The 24,245-nt window shown below is 38.6% G+C and overlaps 1 protein-coding gene across 1 annotated transcript; it reads right to left on the bottom strand.

The window, feature by feature from the left end:
• Positions 1–12,143: 12,143 nt before the first annotated feature.
• Positions 12,144–23,713, bottom strand: LOC133052631 (RNA polymerase II elongation factor ELL2-like). Its single transcript, XM_061137550.1, has 2 exons — positions 23,655–23,713; positions 12,144–14,031 (listed from the first exon to the last, which is right to left on the bottom strand). The coding sequence occupies exons 1-2, from the start codon at positions 23,711–23,713 to the stop codon at positions 12,144–12,146; spliced, it is 1,947 nt and encodes a 648-aa protein (XP_060993533.1).
• Positions 23,714–24,245: the final 532 nt, after the last annotated feature.

Here is a 24,245-nt window from a genome sequence, read left to right as displayed (position 1 = left end):
TACTCCCATGGGTATACCCAAGACCTCATTAGAACTAAAGATGCAACCACTCCATAAACTCAATTTCAAACACTCCATTCTGTCTACAGGATACATCCTATATTTGCAGTTCACTTCTTCCAGTACTCCAGCTCCAATTATTTCCTTCCAACCCAGGCCCAGTATCCTTAGTAACTTCTCACTATACCTTGCCTTTTTATGTCTTAATTTCCCTCTAGTTTAAATTTCACAGTCCATCAGTATGTTAGACATTACAACTATCTATTAATATCTGGTTTTCTTCCACTTCTGGAAACTGAGAAAGATTATCATTCTATACCTCTTGAAGTTAGTCAAGGTCCTTAATGCTGCTAGACACTTTAAAGGTATTTCTGTAATTCACTCCTTCCCAGACTCTCATATAAACTTATTTTGTGCATTATCCTTGCACTTCAAATATCCAACAGTTTCTTCTGAACCTTTTCTCAGATGATGGCATTGCTTGAAAAAAATAAAAGGGGGGACAGACAGATGAGTCCAGAAAAGAACCTCACAAGTTATGACAACCCAGATTATATATACCCAATAAATACGCACATAAGTTCTGCCTTTCTTCTTGTTAATACTAGCACATTGCCCACGTCCCACTGAAAGGTCATATCCTCCTCTTTGCCTCAAGACCCAAACTCAGGAAGAGAACAACACTCTTCCAATCCTCCTTCTTTCCAAAATAATAATTTTCTTCTCTGTTGGATTTATCCCATCAGCACGCAAATGTGCTATAATTTCTCCTATCATTTCAAACTGCTTCTGACCTTACATCTACTTGTAGCTACACCTTTCTTCTCTGCTCCTCTTAAACCTCAAATTTCCTCAAATGGCTTGCCTACACTCCAAGTCTCCAGTTCCTCTCCTCCCATGCTATCTTGGGCCAATTTCAGTCAGGCCTTCAACCCTCACCTTTACACCAAAACCATACTTGCCAATGTAACAGATAACCTCCATGGATTTAAACCTGGTCATTGTCTCACCTTCTCTTATCTACCCTATCAGCAGCATTTGACACACTTGATCTATGAAACCTTTGCATAATCTCTTAACTTTGCTTCCTTGACACCATACTCTCCTAATATCCTTTCTATGGCTGTGGTCATTTCTCCTCAGTTTCCATAGCAAATTCCTCCTCATCTCACTAAACTTCCAAGGGTAGGAGGACCTCAGGGCTCATTCTTAGAATGTTTTATCACTTATTTGGTGATCTTGTCCATCCTTGCAGCTTTAAATGTAACTATCCACAGACAACTCCAATATATATATATCTTCATTCTGAACCTCTCCTCTGAAGTAAAAACTCATATATACTCTTGGATAAATAATGGCATCTCAAACATAACCTATACCAATCATGCTCCTTCTTTTTCCCAAGCCTGTTTCTCACATAGGTTTCCCAGTCTTAGCTCCATCCTTTACATTTCTCAAGCCAAAAACTTAAGAGTTATTATTAACTTTCTCATATCCCATATGCAATCCATTAGGAAAAATGTATTTGCTATACCTTGAAAATATCCAGAATTGAATTATTTTCCCCACTTCTTCCACTGTTTTTCAACCTAGCTGTCACTGTGCTTTGTCTGGGTTATTTTAGTATCATCCTAACTGCTGTCCCTCTTTTGATTATTGTCCCTTATAGTATATACTGAACACAGCAGCTAGAGAAATGCTTCTAAAACTAAGTAGATCCTAGCATTTCTCCTAGACAGCATATTACAAACCAGAGACATTGCTTTGCTGACAAAAGTCCATCTAGTCAAAGCTATGGTTTTTCCAGTAGTCATGTGTGGATATGAGAGTTGGACCATAAAGAAAGATGAGCACCAAAGAACTGATGCTTTTGAACTGTGGTGTTGGGGAAAACTCTTGAGAGTCCCTTGGACTTCAAGGAGTTCAAACTAGTCAATTCTAAAGGAAATCAGTCCTGAATATTCATTTGAAGGACTGATTCTGAAGCTGAAGCTTCAATATTTTGTCCACCTGATGCAAAGAACTGACTCCTTGGAAAAGCCCCTGATGCTGGAAAAGATTGAAGTCAGGAGGAGAAGGGGACGACAGAGGATGAGATGGTTGGATGGCATCACCGACTTGATGGACATGAGTTTGAGCAAGCTCCGCGAGTTGGTGATGAACAGGGAAACCTGGCGTGTTGCAGTCCATGGGGTTATAAAGAGTCAGACATGACAGAGTGATTGAACTGAACTGAGCATTTCTCCATTAAAACCTTCCAGTATCCCTTCATCTCACTCAGAAAAACCAAAGTCCTTGCAATGGCTATAAGGCTTTCTGTGATCTGGCTGTGTTATCTCTTTCACAAGCCAACTACTTACTCACTCTGTTTTCAGAAACACTATTGTTCCTGAAGTCAGTCAAACACTTCAGAAACGTATTTCTCTTCTGTGGCCGTTGCACTGACCCTTCCCTATACCTGAGAATGCTATTTCTCCAGTTAGCTGCATGACACACTCCAATGCTTCCTTGACGTTTTATTCAAATATCAACTTCTCAGTGAGGTTCTTCCTGGCCACCCTATTTAAAGTTGGAATTTCTGTCCCACTGACTGGCACTCCCCATCCTCCTCTACCCCACTTTAGTTCTCTCCATAGAACCTTATAATATAAAAATAATACAAGTTAGAAAGTATAGATAGAGGGAAAATAATTTTAAAAAGAAGCCACTCTCTTCACCAAGACACGTCCTTACCATCCTGATACTGCTTTCAGATTACACTGTAATACTGTATTAATACCTACTTTTCAGGAAACATATAAAAATCTTTCTGTTGGAATAAATATTAATTTGTCACATCATTCAGTTCTTTTAAATTGTGGTAAATTATGTTTCAGCAAATTGTTGTCCTGCACTGTGTCATAGTCTCATCCCATGCATCCACAGGTCATCTGCCAAACCTTAAAAAGTTTGACACATAAATATAATTTGAATATAAAAATAAATAACATCTTGTAACAATCTTGTAATTATATAATATATAATACAATATAATGTATGACATAAGTATAAATAGAATATAAATATTATTAGAATATCATATGCATTTTATGAAGCTATTTAACCCTTATTTACAGAGATGAAATTTACTACTTGAAGGTATGCACAAAGTAGCTATTGAATCTGACTTTTGAAAAAAAAAATAAATAAAAGAATCTGACTTTTGCATACTGAAAGGCATGTTTACTGCAATGCCTAATTTTGTCAGACATATACTGCTAAGTATATTCATTGTTAATGAGACACACACACTACATTTTAATAATTGTAAACAATTATTCTAGCGAGGGACAATATGACACAGAAATGTGAAGACCCAAATTTCAAGAAGTTTCTTTTGAAAATGTGCAGATATAAAAAAGCGAAGTTGACAAACGTGAGTGATTTATTGAAAAGAGCCCCGATTGTTTACACCGGGAAGACCCAGAGGGATGGGATGAGGAGGGAGGTGGGAGGGGGGATCGGGATGGGGAACACATGTACACCCATGGCTGATTCATGTCAATGTATGGCAAAAATCACTACAATATTGTAAAGTAATTAGCCTCCAACTAATACAAATTAAAAAAATAAATGGAAAAAAAAAGAAGTTTCTCTCCTGGCACACTAAAGGTGCTAACTTGATACCTACCCTCACTTAAAGTACCAACACACATGTAAGGTAACGTAGCTGAATAAGAATTACATCAGAGTAGGAGTCAGGAGGCCTTGAACTCCATTCCTAACTCTTGCAGCTATTCTGCTGTGTGACCTGGGCCAGTGGTTCTCAATTGGAACCTATTTTGCCCCCCAGGGAACAGTTAGAAATATCTGAAGACAGTTTTCATAATCATGATTAGGGTGTTGCCACTGGGATCTAATGAATAGAGGCCAGAGGGGCTGCTTGATATTCCACAATGTGCAGGACATACCCACACTTAAGACAAGGAATTACCCAGCTCAAGACGTCAGTAGTGCCAAGATTAAGAAACCCTAAATTAAGCAAATCATTTTCTCTCTCTAGGTTTTGGTTTCCAAAAGATTTTCACCATGTCTCAAAAGTGAAAGTGTGAAAGTGTTAATCACTCAGTCATGTTCAACACTTTGTGACCCCATGGACTATAGCCCACCAGTTTCCTCTGTCCATGAAATTCTCCAGGCAAGAATACTGAAATGGGTAGCCATTTCCTTCTCCAGGGGATCTTCCCGACCCAAGGATGGAACCCGGCTCTCCTGCATTGCAGGAAGATTCTTTACCATCTGAGCCATCAGGAAAGCCCATGTCTCAAAAACTCTCCACTAATAAGCTCAATATAATGACTGCACTTGTGGGAGAGTATTATGACATTCAATACAGTTCAAAATGACTTAGAAACAGCAGTTACTTTCAAACCCATTTCAGAAGCATCTGATACAGAGACAGGATAAATGTGACTTGCTTGAGAAAACCTGGCAAAAGAATAGAATGCTGGTCTCTGGGGTTCCCAGTCAACTGGACTGTCAGTCTCATCACACAGCTTCCAAGAGACAATGTGACATTGTGAGAAATGCCCGGCCAGAAATATTTGCTAATGTTTTGGTAACAAACTGTTAATACAATACAATACCTGTTTTGATTCTTTGATCTGTATAGAGTGAGTAAAGTTTTCCTTCTCATTTCTGGATTGTCTTCAGAGACCTCAGGCACTTGAGTTTATCCAACAGTCCATTTGATTTTCTTCTGTGTTGCTAATTCAAGTGTTTCTCCATAAACCCCAAGCCACTGTACTATTAAATAATCGATTGCACAGATCTACCTTTCAAGTTTTACAGAGCAGTATCAAAAGTTTCATGTCCCATGGAGTTCTTTTATGGAAAATGATAACATTGAGTAGCATATTTTATTTATCTACTACTGACTTGATTAATCTTTTATTAGGGAATTGACCATATATACAAGATCCTACAAGCTGTATAAACTGTAGTCATTTTAAAAGTACTTTAAGGGGACTTCCCTGGGTGCCCAATGATTAACACATGCTTCCATTGCAGGGGGCATGGGTTCGATCCCTGATCCAGGAACCAAGATCCCACATGCCACACCATGCGGCCAAAATAAATAAAGTACTTAAAGAGGAATAGCTCCACACAAACTGACTCTTCCTGTTAAACCATCAGAAGCCCAATAAAAATACAATTTAGAGTGCTTAGCTGTTCAAAATATTTGTACTGTATATATACACTTTTGTTGTGAGAAACAGATGTATAGGTTTCAGAAGTCTATCATATCTAGGTAACCAACTTACTCTGATGGCTTTATGGGAAGCATAGGTTACCAATTATCATCTCTCTATTGGAGCTGAATTACCCTTATTAAATAAAGCTAGAAGATTCAAGACAGTGATAACTAACTGCTCCTGAACTAGTTGTGACAGATTATTTAGTTTCAATTTTAATGTCACCCATTATTTGACAAAAAGTGTCACTGAAACAGCCAGCTGAGACCATCACTATTTCTATTTTATTTTTAACTGGAGGTTAATTTGAGATGTGAAAAGCAAAGGGAGAAACACACTTTTCAGGTCCAACATCTTTAATGGATAAGGAAAGCCAGCTTTGTATCAAGTAAGCACCCAATTAGACAAATGGCAGACAAGGACATGGATCTGAGAAGGGTGATTTTATTTCACTTTTTAAGTTGAATTTATTTCTAAAATTTACTTAAATTGAAGGACAATTGTTTTACAATGTTGTGTTGGTTTCTGCCATACATCAACATGAATAGCCATAGGTATACATGTGTTCCCTCCATCCTGAACCCCCTTATCACCTCTCATCCCATCCCACCCCTCTAAATCGTCACAGAGCACTGGGTTTGAGCTCACTGCACCATGCAGCAAATTCCCGCTGGCTATCTATTTTACATATGGCAATGTATATGTTTCAATACTACTCTTTCAATTCATCCCACCCTCTCCTGCTCCCTCTGGGTCCACAAGTCTGTTTTCTATGTCTGCATCTCCAGAGAAGAGTGATTTTAAGTTGGGTTTTGATATCTCATCTTCTTGAGAGAAGGACAGATATTCCATTAAAGGGATAGCTTGCTGGGCTAACAAAGAGGTGCCACTTGAAACTTCAGCTATACCTGAGAAAGACTCATGCATGTGCAAAGAGAAAAAAAAAATCACATTTATGATGAAAAACTACCCCATATGTAATTACAAAGTAATTAACTTCTAAATTCTAATGTTATATTTTAAACAGGAAGTGTTGCATGCATGTGGCTAAGTAGATTCAGTCATTTCTGACTCTGTTTCCTATGAACTGTAGCCTGCCAGACTCTTCTGTCCATTGGATACTCCAGGCAAGAATACTGGCATGGCCAGGCTCGATGCATGAGACAAGTGCTCGGGCCTGGTGCACTGGGAAGACCCAGAGGGAATTGGGTGGAGAGGGAGGTGGGAGGGGGGATCGGGATGGGGAATACATGTAAATCCATGGCTGATTCATGTCAATGTATGACAAAAACCACTACAATATTGTAAAATAATTAACTTCAACTAATAAAAATAAATTGAAAAAAAAAAACCTAAAAAAAAAAACAAAAACAAAAAAAGAATACTGGCATGGGTTGCCATTTTCTTCTCTAGGGGATCTTCTTGACCCAGGGGTCAAACCCAGGTCTCCTGCATTGCAGGCAGATTCTTTACCCCTGTGCCATCAAATTAATTATTGAAAATTTCATGCGAAATTCAGATATTTAATTTTTTGTTTGCCTTTTTTTTTCTTTTAAAATTGTTATTTTGTATTGGGGTATAGCTGATTAATAATGTTGTGATACTCTCAGGTGAACAGCGAAGGGATTCAGCCATACAAATACCATTCTCCACATACAAAATCCATTCTCCCTCAAATGAGACAAAATAGTTTCAATCCTCAACTGCCTGTGAAATACATTCAGGGATAGCCTATTTAGAGATGATAACACTGAATTTAAGCTGATTAGTATAAGAAACTTTGTAATCTGAAATGATATAATGCCATCATTATAATTAACACACCTAATTTAACCTTTTTTCATCAAGATGAAGAAGTGTGGGGGGGGTATTGGGGAATCATGGGCCTTTTTATGCATTAAGTTTTCTATATAATGCTTCCAGAGCAGTAACTGAGCAGTCCACCCAGTGCTTTTACTTTTGTGTTTGTTTTTGTTTAGTCAGTAAGTCGTGTCCAACACTTTTACAACCCCTGTGGACTGTAGCCTGCCAGGCTTCTCTGTAAATGGGATTTCACATGCAAGAAAACTGGAGCAGGTTGCCATTTCCTTCTCCAGGTAGATATTTCATATCTTTTTAATTAGGTAAATATATTGAAAGTTTCTGAAAGTGAAATCAATGTAGATTTTTATTTATGTTGGGGAAACATGAGGGATCCTAATAGAGTTGTGTGACATCTCCATAGTTCTGCATCTTCACGCTGCTCTCTGGGGAACTGATCTTCAGTGTCTTGACTTCTTTGTATCAGTTGCAACTGTGGATTACCTTCTCGCTTTGGATCCTGGTCACTGAAGTTTTCATTCTCCTTATCTGGCCATTCTGCTCACTTCTGTTCCTCCTCTTATACCCTAAATGTAGGTGCCTTCTTCAGCACAGAACAAGTCACTGACTCTCTTCTCAATATTGTGTTCCTTAGCAGTTATAGTCTCTTATCTCATAGCTTCAACTACCACTACTATCAGTAGCATATCCCTCATGCCACCTCACACAGCTAAAGCATCTCTACTAGCTCTTCCATCTAATGTGGTCATCACTACATTGGTACATCGACATAGCCCTGTTAAATGTCTTGTTTGAAAAAACTGAGCAAAATAAAATAGAATGTTGATCACCTGAGTCACCAATCAACTGGATTGTCAGCTTTCTCATATTGCTTCTAAGAGGTGATGTGACATTGTAAGAAAATGCCTGGCTGATATGCTGTGCTTAGGTTTTGGTCATGAACTAGAACAAGATCTGTGTTTTTTTTTTTTTTTCTGTATAGCCTAGGGGAAGCTTTCCTCCACAAATTTATACTGACTTCAGAGACAGCATTCACCTGATTTCATCAAACAGTCCATTTGATATCTTTTCCATGTTGCTAACTCAAGTGTTTTCTGTATGAATCCCAAGCCACAGTAAATATTCCTTGTTTTTCAGATAACTTGGAAGCTAATCCTGCTGCTAACTGATTTGTATTTTTATCTCCCACAGGGAAAAATAATCATATCAAGATCAGCTCTTTTTTTCATTGATTGCTTACCTTGCACTAGACACAATTACTCTGTGAGGTGAGTGTTTTTGTTTTTTGTTTTTTTGAGTTGAGTGTTATTATTACCAACATACAGATAGGAAAACTAACCTCCAAAGCTATCATGCAACCTCTCCAAAGTTGCATAGAAAGTGGCAGGGTCGGGATTCAATTCAAGTTATGAATTCAAAACCTAGTCCCCTGCCACAATGTATTAGCAGGCAAAGAGTCTTTGTTGTTAATTGTCCTGATTACTTGCTCATTTAGAAGGTCTCTCAGTAGCATGGCTGTTGGATTACCTCATGTAGGAGTTTAAATTAGAATGGGGTTTGAATTTCAGGGAAACAAAATAATTATGTGACTTGCTTTATTGCAATATTCGCTTTGTTGCAATGGCCTGGAGCTGAATCTGCACTATTGCAGAGGCATACTTATACTGCCAATGAAAATAATCATCAACTTGGAATTCTTCAATTTAATAATTAACATGTTCTTTAAAAGGAACAATCGATTAAAAGCATATACAAACTAAAAAACTGAGAGGATTCACTGCCAGTCGACCCATATAAAAGAATAAAAGGAGCTTTCAAAAAAAAAGAAAATCATATGAGCCAGAAATAAGAAAATAGAGGGAAGCCTGAAAACCAAGGGAAAATTCATGTAAAACTAAATAAATAGTGATCAGACACAAGCAGTAAGTTCCTATGGGCTATAAAATAAAATTAAATGAAAATAAAAGCACAGATGATGGAAAAAGGTAAATTTGCAAAAAATGTTCACAGCAACATTGTAATAACAACAAAAAAAAAAAAAAAAAAAGAGAGAGAGAGAGAAAACCCAATCTGTAGTAATAAGAAAATGGGTGGCTAAATAGTACGAAAGGCATATGATGATCCAACATATAAGTGAAAAAATAAATAAGCTACTTATAGACACATCAGCATAAATAAATCCTAGAAATATAAGGTTGGCTGAAAAAACAAGATGACAACTAGCTACAGTATGACATCATTTTCCCAAAGATTAAAAAAGTGAACAATATACTGTTTAAAGATGCTTATAAATATAGTAGATATTAGAGATACCAAGAAATTAGAGATACCAAGGGAACATTTCATTCAAAGATGGGCACAATAAAGGACAGAAATGGTATGGACCTAACAGAAGCCAAACATATTAAGAAGAGGTGGCAAGAATACACCAAAGAACTATACAAAAATATTTTTATGACCCAGATAACCACAATGGTGTGATCACTCAACCTAGAGCCAGATATCCTGGAATGTGAAGTCAAGTGGGCCTTAGGAAGCATCACTATGAACAAAGCTAGTGGAGGTGATGGAATTCCATTTGAGCTATTTCAAATCCTAAAAAATTATGCTGTGAAAGTGCTGTACTCAATATGCCAGCAAATTTGGAAAACTCAACAGTGGCCACAGGACTAGAAAAAGTCAGCTTTCATTCCAATCCCTAAGAAAGGCAATGCCAAAGAATGTTCAAATTACTGCACAATTGCACTCATCTCACACGCTAGCAAAGAAATGCTCAAAATTCACCAAGCCAGTCTTCAAAAGTACGTGAAACATGAACTTCCAGATGTTCAAGCTGGGTTTGGAAAAGCCTGAGGAACCAGAGATCAATTACCAACACCACTGGATCATAAAAAAAAAGCAAGAGAGTTCTGGAAAAACATTTACTTCTGCTTTATTGACTACACCAAAGTATTTGACTGGGTGAATCATAACAAACTGTGAAAAATTCTTCAAGAGATGTGAATACCAGATCACCTTACCTGCCTCCTGGGAACTCTGTATGCAGGTCAATAAACTACAATTAGTGCCACACATGGACAGACTGGTTCCAAATTGGGAAAGGAGTTTGTCAAGGCTGTATATTGTCACCTTGCTTATTTAATTTATATGCAGAGTACATCATGTGAAGTGCCAGATGAAGCACAAGATGGAATCAAGATTTTGGGGGAAATATCAATCATCTCAGATATGCAGATGACACCACCTTAATGGCAGAAAGCTAAGAAGAACTAAAGAGCTTCTTGATGAAAGTGAAAGAGGAGAGTGAAAAAATTGATTTAAAACTCAACATTCAAAAAACTAAGATCATGGCATCCGGTCCCATCACTTCATGGCAAATAGATGGGGAAACAATGGAAACAGTGAGAGACTTTACTTTCCTGGGCTCCAAAATCACTGCTTATGGTGACTGCAGCCAAGAAATTAAAGACACTTTAAAGAATATTTTAAGAATCTTTTATTTAAAGAATAAAAGACACTTGATCCTTGGAAGAAAAGCTCTGACCAACCTAGAGAGCATGTTAAAAAGCAGAGATGTTACTTTGCCAACAAAGGTTCGTCTAGTCAAAGCTATGGGGTTTTTCCAGTAGTCATGTATGGTTGTGAGAGTTGGATCATAAAGAAAGCTGAGAACTGAAGAATTGATGCTTTTGAACTGTGGTGTTGCAGAAGACTCTTGAGAGTCCCTTGGACTTCAAGGAGTTCAAACTAGTCAATTCTAAAGGAAACCAGTCCTGAATATTCATTGGAAGGACTGATGCTAAAGCTGAAACTCCAATATTTTGTCCACCTGATGCTTAGAACTGACTCAATCGAAAAGAGCCTGATGCTGGAAAAGATTGAAGGCAGGAGGAGAAGGGGACGACAGAGGATGAGATGGTTGGATGGCATCACTGACTCAATGGACATGAGTTTGAGCAAGATCCAGGAGTTGATGATGGACACGGAGACCTGGTGTGCTACAGTCCATGGGATCACGAAGAGTCAGACACAACTGAGGGACTGAACTGAACTGACTGATTTAAAAAGAAAATCAAAGGTAAACATAAATTTGGGGGAGTGTTTATCACTTTCAGGGGAGGCGGGACAGGGATACAGGAAAGATAAGAGAATAAAGGTACCCGCAAAGGACTTGGGAATCCTCTGCTTCCTAAATTGGTTTTCAAGTTGTTAAGTGTTCATTTCATTATTAGCCTTTCTATTGTACAAAACTGTCATTTTTTGGTATGTACTAACTTTCTGTTAGATGATGGAAACAAACATTTACTAAAGACAATATTCATATTTTGGAAAACATTAAAAGACTTAAATTTACAAACATAATATTTCCTTGTTTCAACTGGCAGTACTTTGAAGAGATAACATAGAATTGTTAAAAGCTTTGCATGTTTGACCACATAAGTTGTGCTCTCTAAGATAAAATCAAGTTTCATGCTTCATCAACAAATAAACTTAATGAAACGAAAATATGTACTGCTTGAAGAATCATAGTATTTTCTATAATTTTCTAAACATCTGTGTTTTAAGGACAAATTGCATAAGTGTTAAAAAAGCAAAACAGGCTATATTTATTCAAAAGCACTTTCCATTGCTCATTATAAGCTTTTATTTTTTAAATGTGTACAAGTTTGTTTCAAAGTCACTGGATCCTCAGAATATTTTGAAAAGAACAAAAGGAATGAAAACAAATTTTGAGGTAGAAGGGAACAGATGAAACAACTTCAGAAGTACATAAAAGAAAGGCAAAATAAAATAAAAAGTAAATGATATGAATAAATAAAAAGAAACTTAAAAACAAAAAGAAACATAAATCAACATAAAACAAATGAATCAAATAAAAATAAGAGAAACATAAAGCTAATAAAATAAAAAAACAAAAATTAAAATAAACATAAAAAGAAAAAGGAAAATTACAATAGTACTACTGATTGTTTCAACAGCGAAGCTTCATCCTTTTAGAATCTTAGAGCAAGTAATTTGGAATTTTAAATAAATAAGCTTACATTTATTTACTCTGGTCCTAGAACTATTCTCAGGCTATGACTCTATTCACTGCTGGTCATAATTATTTATCAGCTCTTTAATGTGAGCCAGCTTATTGTAGAGATATTGGCATCTGAGTTTTTCTTCAAAATAATTGTGATTCATCTCTTTCATCTTCTGATATTCTAATGAGATTTTTTTATTAATAGCTTCATATTCTCTTGAATCTGGAGTAAACTGTTCCTTTTTTGAAGTTAGAGAAACAAATATTTTAGAAAAAGGCAGCAACTTTTCATGCAAGGCCTTATATTCCTCATAATCTACTCTAAATTCCTGCTCATAACGCTCACATTGCTCAGAGGAAATTATAGTTACATAGCTAGTCAGATAATCTGGAAGCTCAGATGTTGAACAAGTCTTCTCAGTGGGAGTGCAAACCTTTGCAACTTCTTCACTTGAATTTGGTTTTGCACCTTCATCTTGTCCTTCACTATCTGTCTGCTGTTTCTCCAAAATCTTAATACTGTGCTCTTTGCTTTTTGCTTTATATTCCATAGATTTGTATTTGAATTTCTCACCAGTCAGTGAATGTTGTTTCTCCATATGCTTCGGATAATTCATTGTAACTGAAATAGAGGCTAATGTTTGCAGAGAGTGTTTACCCTGCTGGCACTCAAAAATTTTACTGCTTTGACTAAACCTGTCAACACGTGGGTCTTGAGTCTCAGGTCCTTCTGTAATGCTAGAATAACTACACTTAGAATAGACAGGCTGAAGAGAATTTGAAGTCGGAATGTGGATGTTGGGCAATGATGGAGAGCTAAGACCAGTGATAGATTCAAAGCATGGTGGGTGACCCAGGGCAGACATTTCACTGGCGTTATTCAAATGACCACTTGATGCTGACTGTTGTTTAGTTGTCAGGTGAGATATTCGAACTTTTTTGTTCTTTGAATAATCAATGTCAGCTGAATTGTAAAGCTGTTCCTGAGAAGGAAAAAATATTTCATCTGTACTGGAACCTATAGAAAATTTTGGATGGTCAGTACCAGTAACATTGAGAAATGGATTTACTTTTCTGGCAAGCACTAACTCCAATGCCTGCCTGTCCAGCTCATTGTACCCAGGCCAGTCTCTTTGGAGCTCTTTAAAAACACAATTCTTTAAAGAATATGAAAGATCCTTAGTATTCAGATGAGCTACTTCCTGCAAAATTTTTTCAACGGAGTCCTTGTCCTCTGCAGTCATGCCGTCTCTCTGAAGTCGAATAAGAAGTTCACGTTTCCTGTAGTCCTTCAGTGCTAATAAGTGAATCACTCTCTCCCGATAGGGCCGAGTGTGAACACTATTTGGCATGCGTGATTTACGAACTGTGTAAGCCAGGTTAACAGGAGCTGTTCTTTTTCTCTCAGGCACTGGATCTGGAATGACTCGAGGTGCTTTCCGAATTGGCATTCTTTTTGCTCCACATGGTCTTATGTATTTCCATTTGTTGCAGGATTCCTCATCTGCCTGTCTCTTTCTCACCTGCATCAACAGCTCAGAGTAGATTGCTGTACACTCCATGTCTTTATCTTGCAGCAAATGCAAGCAACTGGGCTCTAAAGGACAATAGCTGGAGACATCTTGTTGCATATGGTCTTGATGGTTGTCTTTATCCACATTCGACAACTGAAAGTGAAACCTGTATCCATCAGTAGGTGAAATGTCTGGGGAAATTTTCATAAGCTCTGGGAGTCCTTGGAACTGAAGATAAGACTGAGGCATTACTGTGTTTCCATGGTTGCCACAGGAATCAATTGCCTGAATGGCTGGCCTGGGAAACTGCCTGGGTAGCACAAAGTCATGGACTTGCCTTGGCTCTATACAGACTACCTTATCCACTGCCACCTCTCCTTCCTGACGTACCACTTCTCCCACTTCTCTGTCTCTGGAAGCTTTCATGTAGTCACATCTGTAAAGATCAAAGTTTACACAGTAAGATACTTTAGAAAAGAATGCCCTTCTTTGGCTGAAAATGTTTCTCTTAGGCTGTTGTTTATAAAACTAAGAGACTTTTCGCTCATGTAACAAAAGCAAGAAGTGCCTGGTTGACATAGAACTTGGAGAGGTAAATGTGGTGGAAAGATCTAATCACTTTCCAATGTTCTTCCTTTCACATTTTTCATTCCTCTTCAGGAGGAACTGTTAACCTTAAGTGGAAAGTGTTGAATTATTCTCTGAGCTCAGTACATAATCTTTTCCCAGTAAACCTAACATCAAGTAGAAGTACTTAATGGGAGGATTAATAGAGGTCTCAAGCTTATGGAAACTAGAAGAGAGGGCTTCCACATAGTATAATTAACATTTACTTCCCCTTGTATTTACTCTGACATGCATGTGGGCTGTTGAATCCTTCTTGGGATTGGAGCCTGCCCTATCAACAGGCAATCTCACTTGATAGCTAAACATGCTATTTTGTTTAAATAGTGGGTAAAAGCCAACAATTTAGAGGTGGTCATTTCTCTTTCTCAACTAACCATTACCAATGAGTGGAAGGACTTTTCAGCTCCTTAGCTTGCCCCTTCTGCCCATTATTCTGCTTCTTTACATTCTTCCTAAAGATGATCCTCAACAGATCACAGGATTACCCAGGTAAATTTGCCCATACTGAAAGAAATCTTGCAGCCACTCATGCTAGAGATGTACAGTGGAATTACAGAATGTACACAGATTATAAGAAATTCCAGCCAGTTCCAACAAATTTCACCCTAAACAATATAAGGCACAATTCTCCTTCCTCAACGTCTTCACATTCCTTGCCCATCTTATTCTCAGATTTGTCAACCTTTACTGATGGCAGCATCTTTTACCTTATCACACAACTAGAAAACCTCAACATCATCTTCTGCTACTCCCTCAAATATACTTCTCATTAATTTCCCTCCAAAACAATTATTCAGCCACCAAATATCATTCATCCAATAGATAGTTACCTAATATCTATCATGTGCCAAACAGTATTTTAGATGCTTGGGAATATGGCAATGAACAAAATTGAAGCAAACAAAAATCCTTGTTCTCATACTGCTCGTATTCTTATCAAGTCTTTCTGCATAACATTCAAATCCACCCCTTCCTCTCCCACACCACAGCCATTGTTCTAATTTAGGCCAAAAGCATCTTATCCAACATCATGTCCTCTCTTCCTAACTTGATTTCTTGCCTGCCATCTTTTCTTCCTCTTTCTGTCTTCAAAATATCAACTATAATTCCAATCAACTTTACTCGAAAACAAGTCATTGTTCTCATTACTTAAAGAATAAAATTAATGAAAAGGTGCTCAATATCACTAATTATCAGGGGAATGCAAATCAAACCACAATGAGCACCTCAGACCTATCAGAATAGCTATCATCTAAAAGACAAGAGATAACAAGTGTTGGTCAGGATGTGTGGAAAAATGAACATTCATGAACTGTTAGTGGGACCATAAATTGGTACAATTACAATGAAAGACAGTATGGACGTTCCTTAATCAGTTAAAAATAGAACTACCATGTGATTCAGCAATCCCACTTCTGGGTATATAGTCAAAGGAAATGCGAATGAGATCTCAAAGATATATCTCCATTCCCATGTCCATTGCAGCATTGTTCACAAAAGCAAAAAACATAGAAACAACCTAAATGTCCATCATTTGTTGAGCAAATGAGGGCATCATCAATACTCTCTACTTGTCTCATTCATCTTAGGTTCAGCCCATTAAATTTCTACTCAGCCTTAGGAGTCCCCCTCAAATGTCACATCCATCCATAAGACCTTCCTCTACTCAAAACTAATACTTCCCTTCATGACAGTCCCAGAGCACAGTGGATCTATGAAAAACACCATACATCTTATCACTTATTACTCATGTGTCTGTCTCCTCTATTAGATTCTGATTCTATACCTGTGGCAACTACATTCTACACAAATTTGTATGACCCTTCCTTTTTGTCCCTAGTACCTCCCTCTAGAATTAGCAGGTGCACAGTAGAAAGTACTCTCTAAAATACTTGTCAAAAGAATGAATAATAGTACATTTGCTTTTCTCCTGGCAAAGATATATTACAGTCACACCAAGAGGTTAGATTAAGTCTGTTAATGACAGGGAGATATTCTCTTCCTCTTCAAGAATTTTTTCATATTCTTGTTAACGTCCCAGTATTTTTATATTTTAAAAAACTGAAATCACTGTTGCAGGGAGAATGCAAAATACTTCAGAAAAACCAATGAACTACTGAAATATATTCAGCAATATAATGTTCTAATGTATGCACACATGCTTTTTTTGACTCTTCTTGGAGACCTCTAGTAGGCACAGAAAGTAATCATATATCCTTCACTATCTTTATGCAAAATCTGGAAGAATAAAATACTTCTAGGATAGTTCTATTCCCACTGGAAATAACAACAACAGAATTTTACTTAGTAAGAAACTGGAAAGGGAGGCATAAATATCAAAATAGTACTAACAGACATAAAAGAAGACTTGAAAACATGAAGAAAGATTTCATGATTTCTGAAAAGATAATGGAATATTGTAAGGATGTCAAATATTTCCAAATTATTACATGCGTTTAGCAAAATCACAATAAAAACATTAGCAGGATTATTTTCTTTAAATCTATCAAAACTATTATAAAATTCAACTGCAAGAAGAGCTAATAGAATTCCCACAAAGGAGTTGATAACATGAAGCTACAATAATACAGTAAGGAACTAGCATAACACTTTGAAAATGAGTAAAAGTGAACAGATATCTGAGATAGTCCAAGAATTTATTTAATAAACCATTTAAAAGACCATCAGTAATCAATGTAGAAGGGTAGATCATTGCATGAACACTGCCTAGACAAGTTGTCAACATTTTAGGAAAAATACTAAATTGGAGTCTTCTTTCAAAACATTGTAAATTCCGATGTATCACAGAGTTTAAAAAAAAAAAAAGCATAAATATACCTGAAATACAACATTGCAAATTAACCATAGTTCAATAAAAATAGTTTTAAAATAATAATAAATAACTGTTCATATACACACAAAATAAAACCATAATATAACAAAGACTTAGAAGTTAAGCATATTGGCAACAATAACATGGAAAAAATGAACATAATTTATTGCATACACAATAATTGTCATATTAAAGTACACTCAAATTCTATCTCATCAAGGTCAAAAATTGGTATCAAAGTAAAGAAAGCTTGAGAAATAAAACTAGATTTCTCTGGAGGCACACAGGACTGTACAATAATTGCTGCTGAAAAGTTATTTATACAGGCTTTAAGAAAAAGCTAATCAAAATCAAAACCACAATGAGGTACCATTACACTCCAGTCAGGATGGCTGCTATCCAAAAGTCTACAAGCAATAAATGCTGGAGAGGGTGTGGAGAAAAGGGAACCCTCTTATACTGTTGGTGGGAATGCAAACTAGTACAGCCACTATGGAGAACAGTGTGGAGATTTCTTATAAAACTGGAAATAGAACTGCCATATGACTCAGCAATACCACTTCTGGGCATACACACTGAGGAAACCAGATCTGAAAGAGACACGTGCACCCCAATGTTCATCACAGCACTGTTTATAATAGCCAGGACATGAAAGCAAACTAGATGCCCATCAGCAGACGAATTGATAAGGAAGCTGTGGTACATATACACCATGGAATATTACTCAGCCATTAAAAAGAATTCATTTGAATCAGTTCTAATGAGATGGATGAAACTGGAGCCCATTATACAGAATGAAGTAAGCCAGAAAGATAAAGAACATTACAGCATACTAACACATATATATGGAATTTAGAAAGATGGTAATGATAACCCTATATGCAAAACAGAAAAAGAGACACAGATGTACAGAACAGACTTTTGGACTCTGTGGAAGAAGGTGAGGGTGGGATGTTTCGAGAGAACAGCATGTATATTATCTATAGTGAGGCAGATCACCAGCCCAGGTTGGATGCATGAGACAAGTGCTCAGGGCTGGTGCACTGGGAAGACCCAGAGGAATCGGGTGGAGAGGAAGGTGGGAGGGGGGATCGAGATGGGGAATACATGTAACTCCATGGCTGATTCATATCAATGTATGACAAAACCCACTGAAATGTTGTGAAGTAATTAGCCTCCAACTAATAAAAATAAATGAAAAAAAACAAAAAGACACAGAAGGTAAAAAAAAAAGAAAAAGCTAATCAATCAAATTATTGAATACTATCCTAACTTTCTTATTAAGTAGGTAGCAGTAATAAATTATATTCTAAAAATTGACTTTCTCTTTCAGAGGTCCCAAGATGGTGGAGGAATAGGACGGAGAGACCACTTTCTCCCCCATGAATTCATCAAAAGATCATTTGAATGTTGAGCAACTTCCACAAAACAACTTCTGAATGCTGCTAGAGGACACTAGGCACCTAGAAAGGCAGTCCAATCTCTTCAAAAGGAGGTAGGACAAAATATAAAAGACAAAAACAGAGACAAAAAATTTAGTGACAGAGACTCATCCTGGGGAGTGAGTCGTGAGGAGGAAAAGTTTCCACACAGTAGGAAACCCTCTCACAGATATATGTAGGGGGAGTTTTGGAATTTCAGAGGGCAACATAACCATGAGGAGGAAAAAAAAAAAGCACAGAATACACACCTAACCACAACCACTAGGGTAGACAGAGAAGTGGCCCAGATGCTTGTGTCCACACCAGTGAATGGGGACTGGGCAAGGAGGCACACACTGAATCATCAGTCCTTAGGGTAAGGACCAGGTATGAATGCCCTGAGGACAATCTGAGGGAGTAATGTGAGACAGCAACCCAAACCCTGGGATCACCAGAGAGACAAAAATAAAGAACCATTCCCACAAAACACTCTAAGGCCTCACGATGATCCCTGCTGCACTCACAGAACAAAGGATTGAGCAAACCAGCTGCCATATAGGGCCCTACCTCCTGGAGGCAGAGAGGCAGTTGTGCAACGGCTAGAAGGCAAGGGGCTGCTACAATCTTGACCCAAGAGACTGCATCTTCCACCAAACTGTGAGCAGGATCCCAGTTGCTAACCATATCTTCCTAGGATCCTGGACAGTTGACATCTGCCAGGAGGGTCAGAGCCTGAGATCAGATGCCAGAAGAGACACATGGCACACCTGAAAGAGTGTGCTCTCGTGGCGCACCCAGGAAACTGAGTGGCCAGGACCAGGGAGGTGAATAAGATGCATGGCCCACCTGAGACAGTGTGCTCGCCAAGCACCCGGGTCACCTGAGCTGTACGGACCTGGGAAGGGCACAAAATGCACAGCCCTTAAGGGTCTATGCCCCTGTAGAGCACATGAGAACCTGAGTGCTTAGTCCTGGGAACTGTATGAAATGCAGGGCCCACTTGGGACAGTGCCCCTGCAGAGTACCCTGGAGCCTGAGCAGTGTAGACCTGGGAAGTACATGCTGCCTTGGGCTGTGGCAAACCCAGTGTGGTCCATCCACTGCGAACACTCCCCACACATGCCAGTGTTATTTGTTTGCAGTGTTCCTCCCTTCCCACAATACAACTGAACAAGTGAGTTTAAATAAGTGGCCACCTTCGCCCCCTAGTGTCAGGGCAGAAATTAGACACAGAAGAGACTTGCAAACAGAGGAAGCCAAAATAAACAAAGAAGGGGGAACTGCTCTGGAAGTGACAGATGCATCAGATTAAACCCTGCATTTAACACTGGAGACTGTGCATTTGAGGGACACCTATAGACCTTGAGAACAACTACAAGCTGGAACAAGGGACTGTCTGACACTGAACTGACCCCACACTACCTACAATAGCTCCAGAGAAATTCCTACTATTTTTTACTATTATATTATTATTTACTATTTATTATTTAATTTTACTATTATTATACTATTATTTACTATTATACCATTATTTTTACTATTATTTTCCTATTATTTTTACTATTATCACTTATTAAATTGTTTTAAAAATTAATTATTTATTACTTCTTTAAATTTCATTTTTATAGCCTACTACTACCTTTCAAAAAAACCCTATTTTTTAAAACAAATTCCACATATTTAAAAATTTTTTTTGTGATTGATTATGTTTTGTATTTTTACATTGTATTTTTGAGAGTCTAAAATTTATTCTAGGTTTTCAATCTCTGCTTTTTGACATTTCTTTATCAATTTTTTACCTCTAAGAATCTAATCTTCAGTATCAATTTTCCTTGAGGGATTTGATAACCAACTTGATTGCTCTCTCCCCTTTTGACTTTCCCTTTCTAATCCCTGGTGGTGCAAATGGTAAAGTGTCTGTCTGCAGTGCTAGAGACCCAGGTTCGATCCCTGGGTTGGGAAGATCCCCTGGAGAAGGAAATGGCAACCCACTCCAGTACTCTTGCCTGGAAAATTCCGTGGACTGAGGAGCCTGGTAGGCTACAGTCCATGGGGTTGCAAAGAGTTGGACACGACTGAGTGACTTTGCTTTCACTTTTCTAATCCAGGTCACCTCTATCTCCTTCCTTCCTCTTCTCTTCTCTATATAACTCTGTGAATCTCTCTGGGTGTTCCTGGCTGTGGAGAATTGTTTTGCCAATAACCTAAGGGTTTTATCTTCTAGGCTATATGGATGGAGAGGTCTTGAGGCTACTGTAGGAGGAGGACTGAAAGCCAGAGGAAGGAAGCTTAACTACAAAACTTTATAACATCAGAGAACTCCTGACTCCAAGGAACATTAATAGACAAGGGCTCACCCAAAAGTCTCCACACCTACACTGAATCCAAGCTCCAGCCAAGAGCCAACAAGTACCAGTGAAAGACACACCATGCTAATTCTCCAGGAAAACAGGAACACAACCCTGAACATGAAAAAAATGGGCTGCCCAAAGCCGTGCCAAACCTATAGACACTGCAAAACTCACTACTTGACACTTTACTGCACACCAGAGAGAATACACCCAGCTCCATCCACCAGAACACAGACACAAGCTTCCCCAAACAGAAAGCCCTGACAAGCCATTCGTGCAACCCCACACACAGGGAGCAGACTCCACAATTAAGAGGAACAGTGAACTTGCAGCCTGCAAAAACAGAACCCCAAACACAGCAACCCAAATAAAATGAAAAGACAGAGAAATATTCAGCAGGTGAAGGAACATGATAAAAACCCACCAAACCAAAACAAAAAAGTAGGAGATAGGGAGTACACCTGAAAAAGAATTCAGAATAATGATACTAAAGATGATTCAAAATCTTGAAAGCAAAATGGGGTTACAGATAAATAGACTAGAGACAAGGATTGAGAAGATGCAAGAAATGTTTAGCAAGGACCTAGAAGAAATAATGAAGAATCAATCAATAATGAATAATGCAATAACTGAGATCAAAAGCACTCTGGAGGGAACCAACAGTAGAATAACTGAGGCAGAAGACAAGAAAAGTGAGGTGGAAGATAGAATGATGGAAATAAGTGAAGCAGAGAGGAAAGAATTAAAAGAAATGAAGACAGCCTCACAGACTTCTGGGAAAATGTTAAACACCACAACATTTGAATCATAGGTGTCCCAGAAGAAGATAAAAAGAAAGGGCATGAGAAAATACTTGAGGAGATAATAGTTGAAAACTTCCCTAATATGGGGAAGAAAATAGCCACCCAAGTCCAAGAAACCCAGAGAGTCCCAAACAGGATAATCTGAGGGTAAAACACCCAAAGACACACATTAATCAAACTAACAAAGATCAAACACAAATACTAAAAGCAGCAAGGGAAAAGCAACAGATAACACACAAGGGGATCCCTATGAGGATAACAAGTGACCTTTCAATATAAACCCTTCAGGCCAGCAGGGAATGGAAGGACATACTTAACCTGATGAAAGAGAAAATCCTACAACCAAGATTGATCTACTCAGCAAGAATCTCATTCAGATGTGAAGAAGAAATCAAAAGCTTTACAGACAAGCAAAAGCTGAGGGAATTCAGCAACATCAAACCAGCTCTTCAACAAAAGATAAAGGATTTTCTCTAGACAGGAAACACAGACAAGGTTTACAAAAATGAACCCCAAACAACAAAGTAAATGGTAAAGGGATCATACTTATCAATAATTACCTTAAACGTAAACGGGTTAAATGCTCCAACCAAAAGACAAAGACTGGCTGAACGGATACAAAAACAAGACCCCTATATATGCTGTCTACGAGAGACCCACCTCAAACCTAGAAACACATACAGACTGAAAGTGAAGGGCTGGAAAAACTCATTTCATGAAAATGGGGACCAAAGGAAAGCAGGAGTAGCAATACTCATACCAGATAAAATAGACTTTGAAATAAAGACTGTGATAAGAGACAAAGAAGGACACTACATAATGATCAAAGGATTAATCCAAGAAGAAGATATACCAATTACAAATATATATAAACATCTCATCATGATAATAATGGGGGACTTTAATACCCTAATCACAGCTTTGGACAGTTCAACCAAACAGAAAATTAGCAGGGAAACACAAGCTCTAAATGATACAATGGACCAGTTAGACTTAACTGATATCTATAGGGCATTTCACGCAGAAACAATGGAATTCAACTTTTTCTCACATGCACAAGGAACATTCTCCAGGATAGATCACATCATGGGCCATAAATATAGAATTGGTAAATTTTTAAAAACTGAAATCATTTCAAGCATCTTTTCTAATCATATTGTGGTAAGATTAGATATCAACTACAGGAAAAAGACTATTAAAAATACAAACAGAGGGAGGAGCCAAGATGGCGGAGGAATAGGACGGCGAGACCACTTTCTCCCCTACAAATTCATTGAAAGAACAATTCAACGCAGAGCAAACTACACAAAACAACTTCTGATCGCTAGCTGAGGACATCAGGCGCCCAGAAAAGCAGCCCATTGTCTTCGAAAGGAGGTAGGACAAAATATAAAAGATAAAAAGAGAGACAAAAGAGCTAGGGACGGAGACCCATCCCGGGAAGGGAGTCTTAATAGAGGAAGTTTCCAAACACCAGGAAACCCTCTCACTGGCGGGTCGGGGGAAGTTTTCTAATCTCGGAGGGCAACCTAACTGGGAGGAAAATAAATAAATAAACCCCACAGATTATGTGCCTAAAAGCAACTCCCAGCAGAAAAGTACCCCAGACGCCCACATCCACCACCAGCAAGTGGGGGCGGTACAGAGAGGAGCGGGTGGCATTGTTTAGGGTAAGGACCGGGGTTGAGTGCCCTGAGGGCAATCGCAGGGAGCTTTTGTGAGATACCAACTTAAACTGTGGGACAGCAAAAGAGAGAGAGAAAATTAACCAGCCTGAACACACTGCCAGCCGTTCGTAGAACAAAGGGTCTGAGCAAGTCCAAAGGAGCTAGCCGGCTGTGGACCAGCCCAGCCCCGCCGGAGGCAGGAGGCAGGGGGAAGGGGAAAGGGGCAAACTCGGCCCCAAAGATGGAATCCCCTACCACACTGCAAACAGGCCTCCAGTTTCTAACCAAAGACTTCCTGAGATTCTGGATGGTCGACATCCGCCGGGAGGGTCACAGCTAAATACAGGGTGCACGCACCTGACCGGCATGGGCAGGGACTGGGGCTGGGGACGCGGAGGGGAGAAGGCGTACCACATCCGGGGAGAGTGCGCCCGTCAAGCTCCTGGCTGCCTGAGCTGCTCGGGCCAGGGAAGGCACAAAACGCAGGCGCAACCGAGTCTGCGCTTTTGTGGAGTACCCAAAAACTGGAACCGCACGCAACGCAGGTCACGCTCCATATAGAGCAGCCGGGAGCCTGAGCAGCATAGACGGGAAAACAGCACCCCTCACTTCCCCACAGCGCGACGGAACTAGCGAACCTGAACAAGAGATCACCTCCGCCCGCCTGTGTCAGGGCAGAAATTAGGCACTGAAGAGACCGGCAAACAGAAGCCATATAAACAAAGGGAACTGCTTCAGAAGGGACCTGTGCAACAGATTAAAATCACTGTAGATAACACCGACTACACCAGAAGGGGCCTATAGATATCGAGAAGTGTAAGCTGGAACAAGGAGCTATCTGAAACTGAACCGAACCCACACTGACTGCAACAGCTCCAGAGAAATTCCTAGATATATTTTTACTTTTTTTTTCTAAATTAAAAAATTTTTTTTTCTTTTCTTTTCTTT

Source organism: Dama dama, chromosome X, assembly GCF_033118175.1.
Source record: "Dama dama isolate Ldn47 chromosome X, ASM3311817v1, whole genome shotgun sequence".
Lineage (NCBI taxonomy): Eukaryota > Metazoa > Chordata > Mammalia > Artiodactyla > Cervidae > Dama > Dama dama.
This window is presented reverse-complemented; position numbering and strand designations above follow the sequence as displayed.